Source organism: Podarcis muralis, chromosome 14, assembly GCF_964188315.1.
Source record: "Podarcis muralis chromosome 14, rPodMur119.hap1.1, whole genome shotgun sequence".
NCBI lineage: Eukaryota > Metazoa > Chordata > Lepidosauria > Squamata > Lacertidae > Podarcis > Podarcis muralis.
In genome coordinates, this window is record NC_135668.1 from 35,554,488 (window position 1) to 35,576,409 (window position 21,922).

Here is a 21,922-nt window from a genome sequence, read left to right on the forward strand (position 1 = left end):
TATAAAAGCTATGTAAGGGGGATAAATTTGCTTGGTTTAACTCAGGGGTGGGGAACATATGGCTTCCAGCTGCTGCTGGACAACAACTCCCATTATCCTTGACTATTGGCCATGGGTTGATAGACTGACTTCAACAACATTGGAAGGCATCCTCCTTCTCTGGTTTAACATAGCTAATTCAAACCAATGCACAAACTGAAGCACAGCTATCCTTCAAAACTTGTGCTTTTCCATGCTGATTGATCCAGGTCTCCAACCAGAAAACTGCATACAGAATATGTATGTTAGTGAAAACAGAATGCAGAGAAGCAACCTGCTTGAAGATGTTGCTTGCAGAAAGAAAATGCATTATCATTTTTGTTTTCACCTTTTTGAAGAAACAAGTGCCATGTGAAAATGTGGCAAACTGAACTTACGACTGCAGAAATGAGAAACTGAAATCAACAGATTCATCTATTCCTAATTAAAGTCACAAGTTTACCATCCCCATATTTGTCTGTTCAGTAAAATAAATTATCTTAATATCAGTCTATCTTTCAGCTCCCAAACATCACTACCCACACACCTAAAAAGTATATGAATTAAATGGGAGAGGTAAAGAAAAAAAAAATCCAATCTTTAGGTTTTCATCCAGTAATCATGTCTGAATAAAATGCGACATTTGGTAGACCACAGAAAGCAGTAAATGAGAAGTTCAAGGTTGACTGTACAATTTCAGCTCTGGCCACCTGTGCATAACCTTTACAATACAGCCTTTCAATTTCTGGTTCAAAAGTTATTTTAGCAGTACATGTGTTATCACAAGTTGCACTGTATTTCTGTTTCAGAGAAGCAAGGCGCCTTTACCTAAAAGCAAGCTTTCATTCTGCAATAAATGCATATGCTTAAAAGCCACCTACTGTGCAAAGTCACCTGTTGCGTTAAAAAGAGGGTCATGTTCTAACTGTTAATGAACTTCTGCAGACATCTTGGAATTTAATAAGTCATGCTAGTTTTAAGATTTCCAGATAACAAGCATTTTAAATCACTCAGGTTAGAAAGGGCGTTTTAGAGCTGGGATACTAGCCCAATTCTTTACAGAAGTTCTCTAAACCACTTGGGTAAATTTGCAGTGTACTTTTTTGTTTCTGTTGTTAATGCCACATCGAATTTAACTTCTCTCTGTTTGGCTCTACCATAGTATTTAAAATGTGTCATGCACAGGTATGCCACACTGCCTATCTGCCTTTGGCACTCAGACAACAGAAGGCATTCTGGTAAGCATGCGCTCCGTGACCCAATTTGGTCAACCAGCTGCCACACAGCATTTTAGAAAGGGAGAAGATAGATACCATATCAAGGTTTATCCCAGACTTTCCAAGTATCTGAGCTCTCTTAATTTGTTCAAAGCCTTCCTGTGCCCTACTGGAGACATGGTCAATGTAGTTATTCAACTACAACTCACATCAGCTCCAGCACACACAATGAATGGGTCTGGGATGGTGGCAGTTGCAGGCCAACAAGGTCTGGTGGTCGTTGTGGCCAAACAACCTTTTAGGAACATACAAAGCTGCATTAGACCAAGTTAGACACTGGTCTTTCTAACTCAGTAGCATCTGCACAGACCGACAGCAACTTGCCATTGTTTCTGAAAGGAGTTTCTCCCCATCCTACTCAGAGATGCTGAGGATTGATGCCAGGACCTTCTGCATGCAAAGCAGATGCTCTACAATGGAGCTAAGGCTCTTTTGTTTTGCTTATATGAGCTAGCTGAAAGAGGTTCATATACAAGCATTTAGATAAGCATTTAGTCAGCGCTATTGTTTCTTGCTTTGCTTTGTTCTGTTTTGTTTTATTATTATCATTATTATTCTGTTAAATTATTATATAGTTTGTATTTTGCTTTTTAAGGGGTGGGGTCAGGGCTGCCTGGGAGTGGGTCCCAGCAAACAAAATGGCTGGGGCATGTTCCACAGGGGGGGATGCACTGGGACAACCGATCTCAGTGATCATGGGTAGGAGGAGGAGTTACGCTAAGACCAGACCATGTCATTACAGAGGAGGCAGGTTTAGTCGTTGTCTGAGGACTATCCCTGCCTCCAGGTCTGGTCCTGACCGGAAGGATACTGGAATCAGCAAGGGAAACCCACATGACCTGAAAGTGTTGCTGTGCAATGCCAGGTCAATGATGAATAAAACCACTGCCATCCACGACCTGATTGTGGATGGAGGATTTGACCTGGCATGTGTGACAGAGACCTGGTTGGATGAAGCAGATGGGCCTGTCCTTGCCGCTGCTTGCCCACCAGGTTTCTCTTACGCACAGCAACCCAGGTCATGTGGGCGGGGAGGGGGGGTTGCAGTGATTTTTAGGAAGTCATTAGTCTGCACCAGGCGTCCTATTGGGAAGACCCAGTTCTCTGAGTGCATGTTCTGGAAGTTGGGCAATAGGGGCAGTACAGGATTCCTACTGGTGTACCGACCTCCCCGCTGCACCAAGGATTCCCTGCCCGAGCTGCTTCAGGTCGTGGCGGATATGCTCCTGGAGACACCTAGCTTGGTTGTCCTGGGGGATTTTAACATCCATGCCGACACGACCTTACAAGGGGCCGCTCGGGACTTCGTGGAAAGCATGGCCTCCATGGGGCTGTCCCTGAATAAGTTTGGCCCAACTCATAGCCATGGACATGCCTTAGACTTGGTGTTCACCTCTATGGATGCTGGTGATCTGACACTAACTAAAAGCGAAACAAAAGAAGTGCCATGGTCAGATCACTTCCTGGTGCAACTGGACTTCTCCGCAACCCTTCCCCTCTGCAGGGAGGTGGGACCAATTCAGATGGTCCGCCCCCGCCACTTAATGGATCCAATTGGCTTCCAGAGAGTGGTAGGGGATGCTTTATCCCAAGTTGATGGCCTTTCAGCTGATTCCCTGGTGGCACGCTGGAATGCGGAGTTAACCAGGGCTATTGACTGTCTGGCTCCGAAGCGCCCTCTCCGATTGCATGGAGCCCGGACAGCCCCGTGGTTTTCCCCGGAGCTGAGGGTGATGAAACAATCGTTGAGACGGCTAGAGCGCCGGTGGCGGAAAACTCATTCTGAATCAGACCGGACACGGGCTAGAGCTCAACGTCGAGCCTACCAAGTGGCAATGGCGATGGCGAAGAGGGCCTTCTTCGCTGCCTCCATAGCATCTGCAGAAAACAGCAGCAGGAGACTTTTTCAGGTGGTTCGCAATCTATCGGAACCACCTGTACCACCGGGGCCTGGTAGGGACCCCAAGATCTCCTGCAATGCTTTTGCAAAGTTTTTTGCAGATAAAATCGCTCAGATTCAGAAGGAGGTAGACTCCACCGTGGGAGCAGGGCCAGGGCGGGAGAGTGCTAGAGTTCTGTCTGGTCCTGTTACATGGGATCAATTCCAGTCTGTTACCTCCGAGGATGTGGACAGGCTGCTTGGAAAAGTGAAACCGACCACCTGTCTCCTTGATCCTTGCCCATCCTGGCTGATAAAAGCGAGCCGGGAAGGGCTGGGCGATGGGCTCTGCGGGGTGGTGAATGCTTCCCTCTGTGAGGGAGCCTTCCCAGACCCGCTGAAAGAGGCGGTCATTAAACCGCTTCTTAAAAAAACATCTTTAGACCCGGCCAATTTGGCCAACTATCGCCCAGTCTCAAATCTACCATTCTTGGGCAAGGTGATTGAGCGGGTGGTTGCTGAACAACTCCAAGCACGCCTGGAGGAAACGGACCATTTGGATCCCTTCCAATCGGGATTCAGGTCTCACCATGGGACTGAAACTGCCTTGGTCGCGCTGGTTGATGATCTCCGGCGGGCTAGGGACAAAGGTGAGAGCTGTTTCCTAGTTCTGCTGGATCTCTCAGCGGCCTTTGACACCATCGACCATAACATCCTTCTGGACCGTCTAGAGGGGCTGGGAGCTGGGGGCACTGTCATACAGTGGTTCCGCTCCTTCCTCCTGGGTCGTGTCCAGAAAGTGGTGGTGGGGGATGAGTGCTCAGACCCCTGGGCTCTCACTTGTGGGGTGCCTCAGGGTTCTGTCCTCTCCCCCATGCTTTTTAATATCTATATGAAGCCGCTGGGAGAGATCATCAGGGGGTTTGGACTGGGTGTTCATCAGTACGCAGATGACACCCAGCTCTACCTCTCCTTTAAATCAGAACCAGTGAGGGCGGTGAAGGTCCTGTGTGAGTGCCTGGAGGCGGTTGGAGGATGGATGGCGGCTAACAGACTGAGGTTGAATCCTGACAAGACAGAAGTACTGTTTTTGGGGGACAGGGAGCGGGTTGGTGTGGGGGATTCCCTGGTCTTGAATGGGGTAACTGTGCCCCTAAAGGACCAGGTGCGTAGCCTGGGAGTCATTTTGGACTCACAGCTGTCCATGGAGGCGCAGGTTAACTCTGTGTCCAGGGCAGCTGTCTACCAGCTCCACCTGGTACGCAGGCTAAGACCCTACCTGCCCGCGAACTGTCTCGCCAGAGTGGTGCATGCTCTAGTTATCTCACGCTTGGACTACTGCAACGCGCTCTACGTGGGGCTACCTTTGAAGGTGACCCGGAAACTGCAATTAATCCAGAATGCGGCAGCTAGACTGGTGACTGGGAGTGGCCGCCGGGACCATATAACACCGGTTCTGAGAGACCTGCATTGGCTCCCAGTACGTTTCCGAGCACGATTCAAAGTGTTGGTGCTGACCTTTAAAGCCCTAAACGGCCTCGGTCCTGTATACCTGAAGGAGCGTCTCCACCCCCATCATTCAGCCCGGACACCGAGATCCAGCGCCGAGGGCCTTCTGGCGGTTCCCTCATTGCGAGAAGTGAGGCTACAGGGAACCAGACAGAGGGCCTTCTCGGTAGTGGCGCCCGCCCTGTGGAACGCCCTCCCATTAGATGTCAAAGAGATAAATAATTACCTGATATTCAGAAGACATCTTAAGGCAGCCCTGTTCAGGGAAGTTTTTAATATGTAATGCTGTACTGTTTTTAACACTGATTGGGAGCCGCCCAGAGTGGCTGGGGAAACTCAGCCAGATGGGCGGGGTATAAATAATAAATTATTATTATTATTATTATTACAATGCCAGTGCAACCATGAATAATATTCTCCCCCCTCCCAAAGTGCTTTTGATGCTCTTATGTTCCAGCATTTGTACCCTGTCTTTCTGCCAAGGAAACTCAAGACACTAAAGTTCCAAATCAGCCTTCCATTCAGACCTCAACCTGCTTCACTTCATCAAGGTTGCTGCAACATATGAATAAGTGCTGTTATTCAGTCCTGAATGAGAGGGAAGAGAAACAAGTTTCTACACTCCCAACCCTGTACTTGACAAGATAATACAGTGACAAAAGTAAGAGCAGCATTTGCAAGAAGTTATCCTGTGTTTACTCCCTCCTGCCAAGAGGGATAGACAAATCTGTCAATTTTCAGTTGTTCTGTTTTTCTTTTCTTTCTTTTTTCCAATCTTAATTTTAGTTTGTGTTTTTTTTTAATTTTGAAAAATATCCTTTTGAAAATTTACTTGCATTTTAGCATGAATTTATTCTAGAACTAATTTTTGCATGCAGTGTTGACACATATACACATTTTAAAGGAATTTCCCGTAATATAATATGTTTTTGTATGCTATTTTCACCGGTATGTGTGCACTTTATTATAATGCATTTGTTTATTTGTCTGTTGTTTGTTTATATCCTGCTTTTTGGTCTGATGGGGACTCAAGGCAGCTTACAGAAACAGCTAAAAACACATAAAAAGCTATCATTAAAAAAATTAATAGAATATGATCTATTAAAACATAAAGAACATCACAACACAAGCCCTTTCCTTAAAAACAGTCAGTTCCCAAAAGCCTGTTAAAATAAGAAAGTCTTCAGATGCTGGTGGAAGGACAAGAAGGAGGAAGCCAGTCTAACTTCTATAAGAAGGGAGTTCCAAAGTGTGGGAGCAGCCACTGAGAAGGCCCTCTTCCTACCAAACATGCCTTTTTACACACACACACACACACACACACACACACACACACACACACACTGCTTGGCTGCAGAACTTCATTGCAATATATATATAAAGTAAGAATTTCAAAAGATGACTCTTTCAGTTCACGTGTTTTTCAGAAAGCACAAATTTAATCAGTTTATCTTTAAATGTGAAATAAATCAAATTTCTGCCCCTTCTCTACCTGACAACCATTCCCTACAAAATCTACCATATGACACCCGCCCCCTCACCAAAGCAACCCCTGGATTTACTTATGGTTTTATGATGCATTTGAAAATGCCCCTCCCTCCTGCTCTGCAGTTCCCCCTTGGAAATGCTCCCTGCTTCTACATTTGCAAGCCAAGGGAAGCACATAGTGGGTAGCCCCCACTCAAACTGGCTGTGCCAGCTCAAACAAGATCTCCTTAAGCAGCGAAATCATATTCTATTGACTTCAATTTTGAAGTCATTTGCTGTACCTGCTGGCAATGGATGCTGTCCATTTAGCTTAAATCCACACCATGTGTCAAAGACAACTGTTTCTATTTTGTAGCCTTTGGAATATTCATATACACTTCAGCAATCCTGCTTTGTATCACTGTGAAATCCCAGCATCCCAGAAGCATTTTCTTGTGTCAAAACCAGTTTCCTAGCAGAATAAAGTTATTATTCAACGCATCAACATCCACAATCCAATCAAAATTACAATTTAAAAATGCAGCCATCATGGAAATGAATCAAATACAGTGTCACGAGTCCCATGGAGCTGTCTTGTATTGGGGTAGGAGGATGCCAAATAGGTGGCAGCAGATATCAGAGAGCTGGTGCTAGATTATCCAGGTTGAACAAGTTGGGGGAGGTACTATTTGTGCCTGAATAAGTGTCAAAGTTGTCAGGGCAAGTGATCAAGTAGGTCAGGGGCTGGATCGTAGAGGAGGCTTAATTGGGTTGTCCAGGAGGTGTTCCATCCCGTGACATCAACTGCTTCTAGTCAGGCACCTCAAAGAGTAAAAGAACTGTAGAATTGGAAGGGAACACAAGGGTTACCTAGTCCAATGCCTTGTAATGCAGGAATATTATGCTCAGTGTGGGGCTTGAACCCACAACTCTGAGATTAAGAATCTTATACTCCACCAACAGAGCTATGCACCTCCTAAAGGGCCATCACCACTGGTCATTCCTGGGGGATGCATCTGAGAGTAAGCCAAGATGCCAGCTCTCACATGAACATACCTCACAGGCTTGCCCACTCCGAGAAGCACCTGTCTGCTTGCCCAGAGCAGGAATGCCTTCTATTTGCCATGTTAAAGCTTATGTCCCATCCCACTCGCCAAAGGGAAGAGGCAAGGTGTGATTCTTTCCCACCTCTATCTGGAGATTGAAGCTGGGACTATTTCACATGGAAGCATGTGCCCTACCCCTGAGCAAAGAGACACAGGAAACTTCCTCTGTTTCCTTCCAATCTTCTGTTAACTGGGCCTCTCCCTTTGAAAACTCTCAAACCAAATCAGACCTTTGGCCCATGTGACTCAGAGTTGCTTAAAGTGATTGGCAGTTGCTCTCCAAAGTTTCAGGCAGGGCCCCCTCCCAACCCTGCCTGGAGATGCAGGAGGTTAAACGTGGGGCCCTCTGCATGCAAAGCATAGGCTGAATCTACTGGTAATGAGTTTTATTAATATGTAGTGAAAGTTCTATAAAACCATCTCCAAGAACCACCAATGTTCACATTCCTAAAATTCCAGCTCATTTTCTCAAATATTACTCATTTGTTTTCCCTAACATGCTTTATGTATAGGCAACCATTTTTTACTTGCCATTTTTTGATTATTATTGTCTTGGTGCTTTTCTTTTCCTTATTTTTCCTTTAACAACAAAAATGTGTTTTTCTTCTTTTTGTAAGCACAGAAAATCTAGTTTTCTGGTTTGTGCACTCTCTCTCTCTCTCTCTGGTTCTTCAGACTATATCCAACATGCAACTACTCTCCTATGATGTAGAAGGAAAAGTAGGAGGACTCTCTGGTAGGTATTGTTGTAATTAGCAAGACTGCCTCCAGAGATGTAGTTTGATGTGAATATTGCCTATTGGGAATGCAGACTGCGATTTCCCCAGGAATCTCTGCAGAAGCTACCTTTCAAAAGGGACTTGCACCGTAGATGTCCCTGGTGGTTTGTACCCTTTGAGCTTCATTGCACCAATGAAACATTTTGCTCATCTGCAAAGTACTGAACTTCCACAAAATTCCAAAAAAGCATCTTTTGAAGTATATGTGCTATCTTGTCATCAGTTTATATCTCTAAATTGCAGCTCTGGGTCTACTGGTACTTTAAAAGGACTGACTTGCCCATAAATGTCTGTAACATGAATATTTATTTTTATATCACTGCAGCAGATCGATATATTCTATTTTTCACTTGTACAAACATTGTATCTCTCTCTCTCTCTCTCTGCGTGTGTGTGTGTGTTACTATTTATTAAATATATATCCCACCCTTCCTCCAAAGAAGCCCAGAGCAGCAAACAGGTCAACATTATAAAAATACAATACAAACTTCTTAGAAAAGTGATATGTGTGTTTCCATATCCACAGACACACACACACAGAGAGAGAGAGAGAGGAAAATTCTGATAAAAACAAAGAAGAAAGTAGAAACTGTTTGTCTGTGCTCAGGAATGAAACTCAGTCAAGCAAATACAATGGGTATTAATTCACCTTTTTTTAGTTTGCAAATGATACATAATCAATTACCTTTTTCTACATTGTTTTAAGATTGCATTGGAATGAATGTAACTTGCATAAGCTAAGTAAATAGTGAAGCAAGTTGCATAACTTACATAAAATAGTGGGCAGCAAGACAAATAACGTAGTATCTGGCAAAAATCAAACTGAAGCAGAATGGAAGCACCACTGATTAGGATGTGTACAGCTCAAAACAGAAACATCCCTATTGTGCACACACTTCCCATTTTTAAACAGAGCCAATTAGCATTGCTTCTGCCTCTTGTTCTAAAGCAGCCGGCAATAATAAAGAGAAATACTTCTGAATCCTGAGTGCCCACTGGGCATCTACAATCTCCCCGCATGAAGCTGGGAGAGAAAGAGCAGGGCTTTAGTTTTAGGGCAGTTGTCAGTCTGTTTTCTTTTTGGAAAAACTTTTCGATTCTCAAATATGATTTTGAAAGTTTTATAACTTACAGTTTACAGTAGGATTCCCTTACCACAGCTAAACCTTGTCACACTTCTTCATGTTTGGATGCATTCAGTCTATTTCACCACTGCTGAAAATGTACTATTTATATTGCATTCACTTGCAAGTGGATGTAGTTCGGACAGGGAACATCATGGTAAGGTTTCGCTGTGGTAGAGGAGCAATTGTATAAGCTATAAAACTATCAAAAAAACAATTTGAGGTGCTCCACGCTAGGCTGCATTTGCATGAAGTGTGTCTCACTGTGTTCAGTTGCATTTACCCTCAGTTTGTTTATATGAATGCAGCCTTAGCAACATTAGAGCCAAGTATGTTACAAAAGGAACACTTTAACAGCCTATTACTGCAAACCACAGGCCACTCAAGCTTGCTATTAAAAGTGGCTCATCCCCAAGAATGCTCTCTTCAAGCCTTTTGTGGTTCATAAATACTGTCCAGTGGTTGCTTTAGAAAGCATTTTCCCCTAAGGTTCCAATGCAAAGCCAGTTGGGTGGACTGAGCCTCCGAGAAGCACCTGATGATAGCCCTCACTCAGCAAGGAAGCTCCCCAAGCTGCTTCAAGGAAAGATGGGGTGAAAATGTAATGAGTTTGGTGATGTGAAGTTGCAAATGCACTGTTAATGGAATGCATAGATTAAATTGTATGTCACTACTTTATTTCCATTCGTAACTAAGTATGAATTAGTTGTGTTATTTTGTAACATCATGTGTTACCCAATCCAGTTTATTTTATTTGCGGCATTGCAATGCACAATAACAACTTCCATTGTAGTGAAGCAAAATCTGGCAATGAAATGTTGCTCATTTAAGTTATTCTAGATCTTAACTCTATCAACTGCGTATCTAGTAGAATTGGTGCTCTTATACAGCACAGCGTATTTGCCTTTATTCCTGAAAATTGCAAAATTATTCATATGTGTTCAGTTTAGCAGAAGCAATTGTTTGCAGCAGAAGTCTTGCCTGTAAATACTTCAAGAGAGCATGTTCTCATGTCCCTACTGAACTGATAAGTGATTTCTTGAAACATTTACCGTTCTATCCTATGCAGACTTAAGATTTCAGTCCTATGCACAGTTTCCTGGGAGAAAGTCGCTTTTAACTCAATGGTGCTTACTTGAGTAGACATGCACAGGACTTTACCATCAGGCTTCTAAAATAAAATGCTCCCCACCCCCCACCCCCCAAAAGACCCTTAGGTACAGCTAACCTTGTCCCAGAAGCTTCCAAAAAACTATCAGCAATTCAAATTAAAATAATCAGAAAAACTGAGCAACAATAAATATGCAGCAACTTATTGGGAGGGGAGGTAGTTTTGTCAACCAAGAGGCAAGTAGCATTCTTAATAAATAAAAATTCAGTTCCACATATTTCTTTGACATATCTCTGTACAGTGTTCCATTCTTTGGTATAACAGCTTCCAAAATTAGATGCCCATAATATGTACTAGGTGGCCCTTGGTCTTTTAAACATCCAAGTAATGACATTTTAGCATCTACATGGACTATTTCAAGTATTTAGAACACTGAGGCTGCAAACCTAACCCATTACATTTCAAAGTAAGTCCTACTGGATTCAACAGGGCTTCCTCCCAGGTAAGTGGGGTTAGGATTTCCCTAACCTTAATTTAATAAGAGTGCTTACAACAGCCTGGTAGAAATGACTGCTATTATTATTATCTCCTTATTGCAGATGGAGAGGCTAATGCTGAAAGAAAGTTGGTTCACCTAAGAAGGCTGACTTGGAGCAGAGGACTTAGAGCTCACACTGTATGGCTGGGGTAACAGAGTTCTAGACAAAAAATATGTTCAATGGGTGCGTCAAAGCAAACAAGAATAGAAATCACTCCATAGTCAATCATGAATTTGTTCAGGGTTTTGAAATGTTTCTTCATTCAGTTTCTGTCCTGCGTATATATTTTTATTGTCAAACTAGCAACACTAAAAACTAAACAAAAAATGTGTGTATGTAAACAAACACACAGTGTGTTCAGAATTCTCCATTACATGACAAAACATTTAGTGATCTTTCTATATCTATGAACATAAAACTTTGGGCATGATCCAGCCGCATTTGAGCATACTTAAGTTCCATGTGTCTCTTGTGTGAGAGGTTTAAATTTTGCTGGCGTCTCCCACTGAACTCAGTGGAACTTGTCAGAGTTTAGCTTTGACTGGATCATGCTCTTAGTAAATGTGGGGAATTTTGGTTATCCTGAACTGTAAATGTAATGATCAACATTTAATTTGAGCCAAGCCACATGCTCTACATGTTTGAATATGTTTTTTTAAAGGTCAATATTTATGTCAAACATGTTTCAGCAGTTGTCTGAATAACAGCCTGCCATGGAAACAAACATTCTCTGTAGTGCTTGCTTCTACAAAGGTTTCATTTGTCACACCACAAAACTCATGCCTCTCTGCCAAAGAAGTAAACCTGGGATGAATTGTAATCTGTAGCTTATATAGTATCATTTCAAGTTGTAATGTGAACATATAAAGAAAAATGGCTAGGAAGCAGGAACAAGATGAAAAAAGGTCTGCTACAACAGTATTTATTGAAAGCTTTTATACTTAGATACAATTTCTAGGGGGAAGCTAGAGAGCAGCAGTTCCATGCAGCTGCTAAAATCGCTTCTGATTTTTTCTCTCTTTCAAAAAATGGTCTAGTTTTATTTTAAGAAATATGAACTGTTTCTCACACACACCACATTGGAACGATTTTGGGAACATATATTTTTACTACATCTTCCCTTTCAGAGCTCAGCATATGTGCAGTTGGAAACTAGGTATGCATCTCTTGGTACATGCTTATAAGGAATATGCCATGCATGTAATTGAATGCACAGGACTTTACAATAATTGATGCATTACTGCATTTTCATACATTTTTATGTCCTGTTTGTGGTCCTGCACCCAAGTGTGCAACTGCTCATCCTCATTATCATATCTTCCCACACACATTTATCTCTACATGCCCCCAGCATAAATAGCATAAGCAGCTCTCCCAAACTCCTACATCGAGGCAGGCAAAATAAATAAATAAATGCTGATTTATTACCAAGACAGTATGTAAATAGAACCTCCCTCCCGAATTTAAAAGCCATTTTCTTCAGGGACACCATGCCAATCCCTGCTCCTTCCCTTGCCCATGTTTTCTGTTTCAAAAAATTAACGATGTACTCAACCAACCAAAGGTAAGCAGCTCTTTAAAATCTCAGTGATATTGCCTTGAAAGAATAAAGCATGTGCTTATAAAAGCTCCCATGAATATCAACAGGACTGAAGAGTTCTCAGCTGTGCCTGGACTGTGCCCTGTCCTTTCAGCGTCTATGTTAACTACCAACCAGAACTTCCACACAAAAGCATAGAGTCTTACCAGAACTTTGGGGGCAGGGGGAACCAGTATAATTCTACCACAGATAATGGAAGGGATAAGGTGGGAAATGTAAAGCAAGGCTAAATATACCTTGGAGCAAAGTACTCAGAAGCAGCACAAAGTCACCGTAAGGTTCAAAGGTATTTTCTGTATATATAAAGATTTAAAAAGAGAGTGCTGATGCAATGCATCAGAACATCTGGTTATTATGTATACATAGTAGCTATCACAGGGGGGGAAGAATCACATCTGGCCTAAAATCACTGATGAGGATGGGAGATGGGAAGGGTGGCCCACCCCCACTCCCAGACACCTCCTTGGAAAGAATACTGGCAACAGATAGAAACCTCTGGAAGAAGTTCCTTACTACAATCTCATTTAACCACAAGCTGCCCCAGCACACCTGCCATGGGCTAAGTGGGCGGGGAGGAAGAGAAAGCGCAACACCTGGCTCGCCATTGGTCAACCAGCCCTTGCCCCGCCCCTTGCCCCGCCCTCCCTTAAAGTGAAATTGAGGCCAAGTCTGCCTCTCCCCAAGCCCTCGCCAGCCAGGGGCCCATTTCCACCTACCATACAGAGAAGCGCGGGGCCCCCAATAAGTTGTCCGGGATCTTCTCTCCCGCTCTCTGGCCTCCCGTCGCGTCCAGATTCGTTGGCTGAGTAGAGTTGAAGATGGGCGAGAAGAAAGTTGGCGCCCTTCGCTTGCCGGGCAGAGAGTCCAACTCAGGCGAGGCGGAGGGCGGCCTGAGGGGGCGCAGGGCAGCGCTTCTCGCCTTTCCCCTCCTCCCTCAGGAAGGAGAGGCGCCGACTTCTCAGGTGCTTCCCCTCAGCAGCTTCTCTGCCTCCTCGACGGCGCGCGCGAGCTTTTTCCCGCGTTCTTTGAGGGGAAGGAGAAAACTTCGCTCGCTCGCCTCGCTCTGTTCGGCCGCTCGCGAAGTGGAACGAGGGCGAGGAGGAGAAAGAGAGCTGCGCTTGGGTGCGCGAGATTGGGCGCCAAATAAAAAGCCCGTTAGTAATAACAATAACAGTAACAATAATAATAAAATACGAAAGAGCAGCGCACTCTGAGGCGCAGGAGCCGCCAAGCTGCCGCCTAGTCTGCGCGCACGCGCGGTTGTCCCCCTCCCCCCCTCGCAAAAAAACACACCAAACACTCTTTTTCTGAGGCGAGAGAGGATAGTCGAGAGGACTGCGGAGCTTGGGACGGTGGCGCGCGGGTGCGCGCGTGCGCGTGTAGGGGGGGTCGGCACCTGAAGAAGCGACTGAGGAGCCGTCGAGAAACACCTGGCTGGACTGGAGAATTATTTAAACAGCATGCATCCCCCCCCCACACACCTCCTTCCTGGTCGTTCAGGCAATTCCCTTCCTTAGGAAGTCGTAACTAGCACCCCCTCTCTCTCCATTTTTTTTTTTAAACCACCCCCGTCACGAAAGCAGCTGGCAAAGCTGCGGGGAGACAGGGAGAGAGAGAGCGCGCGCGCCTTTTGGAGCCGAGGGCGGCGCGTGCCGAGTCGGCGTCCGCGCGTGGCTCCTCCGAGGCTGGAGGGGTGTGTGTGTGTGTTAGATTGACTGAGGGGAGGGGGGTGGGATTCCCAGCTGAGGGAAGAGCTGACTTTGGCCCGGCGAAATAGGGAGAAGAAGGGAGGCGCTGCTGTAGTGGCGGCTCTTTTCTCTCTCCCCCACCCCCCCTCTCTCAAGCCGGCGCTGCGAAGTGGCTCGGAAAGGGAGGTGACCTTCAAAGGGGGTGGGGGCTGGGGAGATAGATGATGAAGTGTGTGTGAAGGCGGAGGCGGCTGCTGCGAGATCTGCGCGGCTTTTAGCACAGCCCGCGCGCGGGGGTGGGGAGAAATCGCAAAGCGAAACGGCCAGCGGGGTGGAGAACCTGCCCAGCTGAAGGAGCGGCGCGGATCGCAGCACCTTCCGCGCTCGGGGAGGGTGGCGTAAGTCTCGCCTGCCTCTTCTCTTCCTCCCGCCACCGCTTCTGCTGCCTGCCTGCCTCCGGATCGGCTGTGCGCATGTTTACTCGGATGTAAATCCTCCCCCCCCCCCCTTCGATCAATGGGCTTTACTCCCGAGGAAGCGTGTAGCCGATTCTCTCCGGTCGGGAGTTATGATCCCGGTATCTGCGTCTCACAACTACAAGTGTGGGTTGATGGATTTGGGGGGAAGCGAGGTTTTATTGGCAGGGGAGTTGGGAGGGAGAACCCACGATTATCATCATCAACAACAACAATACAGCGTGGAGGGTGGATTTGTTGGGGGGGGGGGTTAGAGGATAACCCCCTTCCCCTCAACGGACCTTATGCGATCTGTAGGCATTTTCTACCGAGACACAAACGTCCCGATACTTAGCGTGTTCACAGGACACTTAGATTCGAGAAAAGCCTGCAAGGGTTCGGGAGATGGGCGTCAAGTCATCCTGGCTCAACTCTTCTGGAGTTCATTGCCGTCCCCGCCCCCACCTCCAACAGATGAGAGGGGAGCGGTGAATCTCCCAACATTTATTGGAGGAAGGGTGTGTGTGTCATAAGTCTGCAATGTTGTTGATCTATTACATTTTATCTGTTTATCTGCTCTTACCTAACAACATTCACAAGTTGACAATAGTAGCTGCGCAGAGGCTGAAAGGCACTTTTGGTTTCATGCGGGTGGGCAGGGGTTGTGTGCATGTGTCAACTAAGAGCACCTTTGATGTAAAGGTGCCTCCTTTTTAGAACACCCTTTTGCCAACCTAGTACCTTCCAGATGCTTAGGACTACAACTCCCATCAGCCCCAGACCTGGGGTTGATGGGAGCTTTAGTCCAAAACCTCTGGAGGTTTGGCAGCAGCTGTTTTAGTAGCTCATTGCTAACAGTAGCCTGGCACACAGTTGTGTTTTTGCAGGCATGGAGATTAAAGTGATGGAAATACCCTGCACCTGCTTAATTTCTGTTGTGTGGCACAGGAGCAGTCTGGGAGCAGGTAGTGGCAATCCTCTTTTGGAGCAGGGATTTTGAGGAAGCCATCCAATTACATGGTTTGAAAGTAGGAGTGAAGACACTTCCAACTTGGCTCTGAAGAGGGGAGGAGAGAAAGCTATTTCTATACACTGCCAGAATCTGGACTTTTGTTGGGTCTGAGTTAGTGAAATATAAAGTCACTTAAAAGAAACTTTAGGAAGTTATGAAAGGTAAATACAAACTAATGAATAATCTTCCTTTATTTTCTTTCATCTGTACAAAAGCATAAAATCAAACCTCCCACCACCATCAATTAACAGGACTGTAAATGCATACAATTTTCAGTGATTTTTCCCTCCGTTGTTTAATTATAAACCTAGAAAATTATACTTAATTCCTAGTTCTGTAAATATTCAGGTGTGAGAGTAGTTACTAGTCATGAATAATCACAGGGGAATTAAATGGAACTAGTCTCTTGGGTAAAGGCAATCCCCTACTTCAGTAACACCAGTGTAGGTGCCTTGAGAAATGAATAAATTCAAAGATTATGCAAGCATAAAATATCCCTTGTGGAGGAGGTTGCCTGTTGGATCTCCATGTGATTCACTGTTCTGACATTGCTGCTTCCCAATTAGCCTCCAGTCGGAGGCACATAATTCTGCCATATCTTTGTATTGGTTGTACTGGGCAGCTAACAATTCTCTTTCATTTATTTATTTTTTACAAAAAAAAAAAAAAAATCTTGGCTTTGAGTAGCTTCACAGGAATTAAATCTTTATATTTCAACTACCTTTTATCTCCACCCTGCACTCAGCTCTCACCTGTGGCTCCTAGAAGGTATCAGCATGTGACAGTGGCCACACCCAGAGAAACAGCTTCGAATGGCCAGCTAAACCAGGTGATTGTAGCTGATGGGTCTGAAATCACTGGTGAGTTAGGAAATTCTCTTGTATGTGAATACAGGCTCTGGTGGATTGAGCAGACGAGACCAATAGTGGGTCCAGCAGTCAAGAAGGTGGTTTCTGTACATGCTGCAGAGGGAAGTGAGGTGCAGATGGGGCTCATCACCCTAACCTGGGAAGGGAGCCCATCTAGGAGAAGGAAAACTGATCCTACACCTCTCCTGCCTTGCGGGATATCTGCAGGAGAAGAAAAGGTTGAGGAGTAAACCCTACAGAAATCTGAAGTGGAGTTCCCAAGACAATTTAATGGCACCTTTTACACCCCCTTCTGGCAATTCCTTTAGCCAAGCAGGTGCCAAATGGCCAAGGCTCGCATCCTTTTGGTGCCCCTAATGCAGTGGTTTGACTCCACCCCGGAGATGAACTCCATTGTCTCTTGAGACAGAGGAATTCAGCAATTGGACAGCTCCCTCATACAAGATGCAAAAACCCAGCAACTATTCTTTCAAGCAGGGATTGAGAGCAAAGGGCCGTCTAGGTGCTGCTGGACAGCTCCCATCATTCCTAACTATTGGTTATGTGGGCTTGGTTTGCAGGGAGCTGAAGTTGAACAGCATCTGGTTTTCCACCTCTGACCTAGCCTGCACAGCCAGTGTAGGTCCATATGTCTGCAAGCAAGTCATATTGAATTCAGCTGAACTTTCCATCAGTAAGTGTGCAAAAGATTGCATATTCCTTGTGCTCTCTGTGAGAAGTCTTTCACTCTATAGAGTGTGCATACTGCATACCTGCCTGTGACCATTTAACGGGGTTCTACTTTCCCCACTCCAAGTGATTCCATAAAATTTGTTCTGCAACCAACCATTATCTGACATGGGAGTTCTCACACTTTACCATTCTTTTTATCTGCTAAATATTTTGCATTTTTAAAAGTTGCTGCTCTTTCTGCAGCTTCTAGATGGGAAGACTTGCAGAGGGTAGCCAAGTGATTTGCTCAGCATTAAGGCATAGCCAGGTCTGAAAAGTCTCCTAGGGATGTGTGAAAGGCATGTTTCTAAATAATAAACACCACCAGGAAGCTAGTGGCTTAGAAAATAAGGGGTCTATTATCCTCTTAATTCAGAAGCATAACTCCCATGATGTTAATGGTGCACCACATAAAAGAAAGAGCGTGGGCCCTAAATTATTATGCTGTACATTAACTAACTTAAGTCACAAATGCATCACACAGAGTTGAGTACGCAAGGGCTGCAACATTAGCATCTCAGCAGACATACAGCTTTGTTTATCTGTCACTTAAAACCTTGAAAACAACATACAAGTTTTAGAATTCTAGCACTCCTGAGCTGCTAAAGACTTGTGTTCCTTTTAGAGTCTATGAAATGTATGGAGAGAGGAAGAGAGGTGAGCTGAATGAGGAAGCAAGGTAGTGCTTACCAGTAAGGTTTCAAATACTCATTGATACTTGACCAGTAAACTAATTAAATGTTGTATGATGTAATGGTTAGAGAAACAAACTAGAGGTGGTATTCAATGCTAGCCTTACTTAGAGTAGACCCATTGAAGTTAATGGAAACAACTAACTTAGGTTCATTAATTTCCTAGTCTGAGTTTTTGACTAACACTGGATACAGGCCTAGGGCTGCAAAAGCAGACATGAGCTCAAATCCACACTCAACAACAAGAGCTCACTGGACAACCTTAAGCCAGTCACTATCAGTCTAAGCTACTATGCGGGGATGCTGAGAAAATTAAACCCATTATGCAATCCTGAGCTATTGGGGTCCTGTAAAGTCTATCAAGAGGAGACAATCACAAAGGACAGCTGGTATGAAGCTGCAACGTTTTAAAAAATTGTACAAGCAAAAAAAACAAACAAACACCAAATACTTGGTCACCTCTTAATTATTTTACAATAAGAAAGAAAAAAAACCCTTCATCCCCACCCCAAAGGAGTATTCAGGAATGTGAAACGCTTTCCCCACAAACAACTGCTAGACCTATCTGTCTGCAATTTGGCATTCTGGAGGTCTCTTGTGCCTATAAATGTCATCCACTTTGACCAAAAAGGGGGAAAAATCAATTGTAAGATTCTCCATTACAGTGAATGGGGAAACACATCACTTCCTTTATGCAGGAGGAGCTCAGAACTCAAAACACAGACTGAAGTGGAAAGAGCAAAAAGCGATTAAGAAACAGATTACAAAATCATTAGTCACATATACAGACATAAGGTGAATCTTGCAGCCTATGCACACCCCTACTATCCAATAGGGATACAGGTGGTGCTGTGGTTCAAACCACTGAGCCTCTTCGGTTGCTGATCAGAAGGTTGGTGGTTCGAATCCGCACGATGGGGTGAGCTCCCATTGCTCTGTCCCAACTTCTGCCAACCCAGCAGTTCAAAAGCACACCAATGCAAATAGATAAATAGGTATCACTGCAGCAGGAAGGTAAATGATGTTTCCGTGTGCTCTGGTCCTCTGTGTGTCAGTAGTTTAGTCATGCTAGCCACATGACTCAGAAAGCTGTCTACAGACAAATGCTGGCTCCCTCGGCCTGAAAAGCAAGGTGAGTGCCGCACCACATAGTCTTTTGACTGGACTTAACCATTCAGGAGTCTTTTACCTTTACTACCCAGTAATAATGCTAACAGTACAGTAGGATAGATAGCAATGTATTTTAGCCTCTTGTGTGCCTGCTGAACGTTGGGTAATCTGTACTTTGCCTTATGTAGCAATCTGATTGGAGCATTAAAGCCTTTAGCAGAAATAGAGCTGAGAGTTCGAGTTCTTCAGCTGGCGGTGAGGGCCAGGACACAAGCTCTTCATAATCCCTTTGCTAGCTTGTCCCCAATAGGGGAAAGAAAACCTTATCTCTGCAGATCTAATGTTACACAGTATAATCCACACTCGGGGGCATGAAGCAAAAAGGGTTTGATCTTCTCATTTAGACATCAAAACAGTTAATTAAAGATTATATGAGAATGCAGAAGGGTTCGTGGTGCGCCACTCACAGTTGCTGATTAAGAAAAACCTTATTCTCACCAGGAAATGTGCTAGTAATTGCTGGGAGAGTTACAAGTGCTAGATTGAAGCCTTTAAAAGCCATTAGCAGACATCTTTCCAGCACAAGGAAAACAGGTAAACAAGTTAATATGCAAGATGAAGCATTGTTACAGAATTATCTGGTGGCCCCATTATAAGAACACAGGGCTGCTTGTTATTTCTGGAAAAGGAACTTGCTTCACCAGACTTTTCAGTTTGCTAGGGATACTGTAGAGTTGGAAAAGGTTTAGAAAAGGACAGCCAAACGATCAAGTGGGTTGGGAGTGACTCTCCTATGAGAAATGATGGCAGCATTTGGGGCTTTTTAGTTTAGAGAAAGGTGAGTAAGAGGTGACATGATAAAGGTGTATAAAATTATGTTTGGCGTGGGGGAAGTGGATAGAGAAAAGTTTTTCCTGCCTCTTTCATAACACTAAATCTCATGGACATCCAGTGAAGCTGAAGAGTGGATAATTCAAGACAGATAAAAAGAAATCATTCTTCACACAGTGCACAGTTAACTATGAAACTCGCTCCCACAGGGGGTAGTGATGGCCACCAATGTGGATGATTTTTAAAGAGGATTGGACAAACTCATGGAGGATAAGACTATCAGTGGCTACTAGGTACAATGGCTATGTACCAAACATAAGACAGTAATGCTTTTGAATACTCTTGTGCTCAGGTCTTGTGCTCAGGCCCTACTTTCCCGCAAACATCTGGTTGGTCATTGTGAGAACAGGATGCTGGACTAGATGGGTCATTGCCCTGGTCCAGCAGGGTGTTACATTGTTAGATTTGTCTAGGAGGCTTATTGGCCCACAGCTCACATTCTTTGACAGTGCTGGCTTCATGATAGGGCTGGGGGAAGAATTTGTTTGACATGTTTTTTCACAATGGACCGATCCGATGCTTCTGAACTTGCTCATGGATCAGAACACAACTCCCAGTTAAAATGCTCAATTCTCCAGACCTTGCAATGCGTTTGTGGTATGAGTGCAAAAAGCATGCCTAAAATTACATCAGAAATGTGGGAAGAGATGCAGAAAGTACAAAATGTTCATTTTACAGGCATATACATGGAAGAGCATTAAAAAGTGTGTGTTCTATGTACACAGGATGCACAAAATGGGTCAGAATGGGATGCAGTGTGATGGAATGGGTTGATGACTGATGCCAGCAAGACTGAAACGGAATGGAATTAGCTGCTCAGATAATCCTTGCTTCAAGTTAATGCTTGCCATGTCATTACAGCCTGAGCCAATGCATGTTTACCCAGGAGTAAGTCATGTTATTCTCCTGCCAACCTAGCAGTTCGAAAGCACGTCAAGTGCAAGTAGATAAATAGGTACCACTCCGGTGGGAAGGTAAACGGCGTTTCCGTGTGTTGCTCTGGTTCACCAGAAGCGGCTTAGTCATGCTAGCCACATGACCCGGAAGCTGTACGCCGGCTCCCTCGGCCAATAAAGCGAGATGAGCGCCGCAACCCCAGAGTCAGCCACGACTGGACCTAATGGTCCTTTACCTTTAAGTCAAGTTATTCTTAGGTAATCCTATAAATTTGCCCCCTTAGCCACTAGACGATGGCAGTCCGTTGATAGTAGATGTAGTTACAAATGAAGCACAATGCATCCATAGAAAGCTAAAACAAAAACACTAGTCACTAATCCCGACACCAAACATATCCTTTACATCAGTGATATTTTGCCCTTTGTGTGTGTGTGTGTGTGTGTGTGTGTGTGTGTCAGAGGGAGGGAGGAATCATGAATTACAAAGGAAATAATTCAGTCTAAAGGTCTGTGCACAAAAAAGCATTATATTTAAAGCAGGGGCTCTCCACTTGGTTCTGACTTTTGACAGGGTCTTTTCAGCAGTGGTTCCCTACGGAAACAGAATCCCCTCCATCATGAGGTACACCTGTCTTTATCATTATTAACTGGTGGGGGGAACAATGGTCAAAGGTGATGGGAGTTGTAACCCAACAACAACTGGGTAACCAAGGCTGGACAAGCCTGCTCTGTCACCAGCCTTCTCCTTGGAACAGGCATCCCCAACCTTCGGCCCTCCAGATGTTTTGGACTACAATTTTCATCATCCCTGACCACTGGTCCTGTTAGCTAGGGATCATGGGAGTTGTCATCTGGAGGTTGGGGATGCCTGCCTTGGGAGGAAGGGGAAGAACAATGGCCAGGGAAAGGAAAAGATGGCAGTGAGGACATAAGCATTTGAATCTCCTCTGACATTTGAGTTAACTGCTTAAAGGTGGTATTCAATGCTACCCTGTCTCAGTCTGACATTGCTAACTTGGGCTCATTAATTTCAGTGGGTCTACTCTGAGCAGTACCTAGTTGACCACAACCCTGAATATTGGTTATGGAGGGGACACAGTAAATACGGTTTGGACCTGTACCTGGATTATGTTCTCAGACCTACTGATAAACAATTTACTTTTTTTAGGTGGCCCTCCCCTCAACCTAA

The 21,922-nt window shown here is 44.7% G+C and overlaps 1 protein-coding gene across 13 annotated transcripts in view; it reads right to left on the reverse strand.

Annotated features, from left to right (window-relative positions):
* Positions 1–21,922, reverse strand: part of RBFOX1 (RNA binding fox-1 homolog 1) — a 1,459,388-nt gene that overhangs the window by 983,040 nt on the left and 454,426 nt on the right. For 2 of the 13 annotated variants that reach the window (XM_028706104.2, XM_028706100.2), the window contains exon 1: positions 13,126–13,674. The exons of the other annotated variants lie outside the window; for them this stretch is intronic. In XM_028706104.2, coding sequence (XP_028561937.2) covers positions 13,126–13,128 — 3 coding nt within the window. In that variant the 5' untranslated portion in view covers positions 13,129–13,674. Of the gene's footprint in view, positions 1–13,125; positions 13,675–21,922 lie in introns of those variants that run through there. 13 annotated transcript variants of the gene reach the window in all.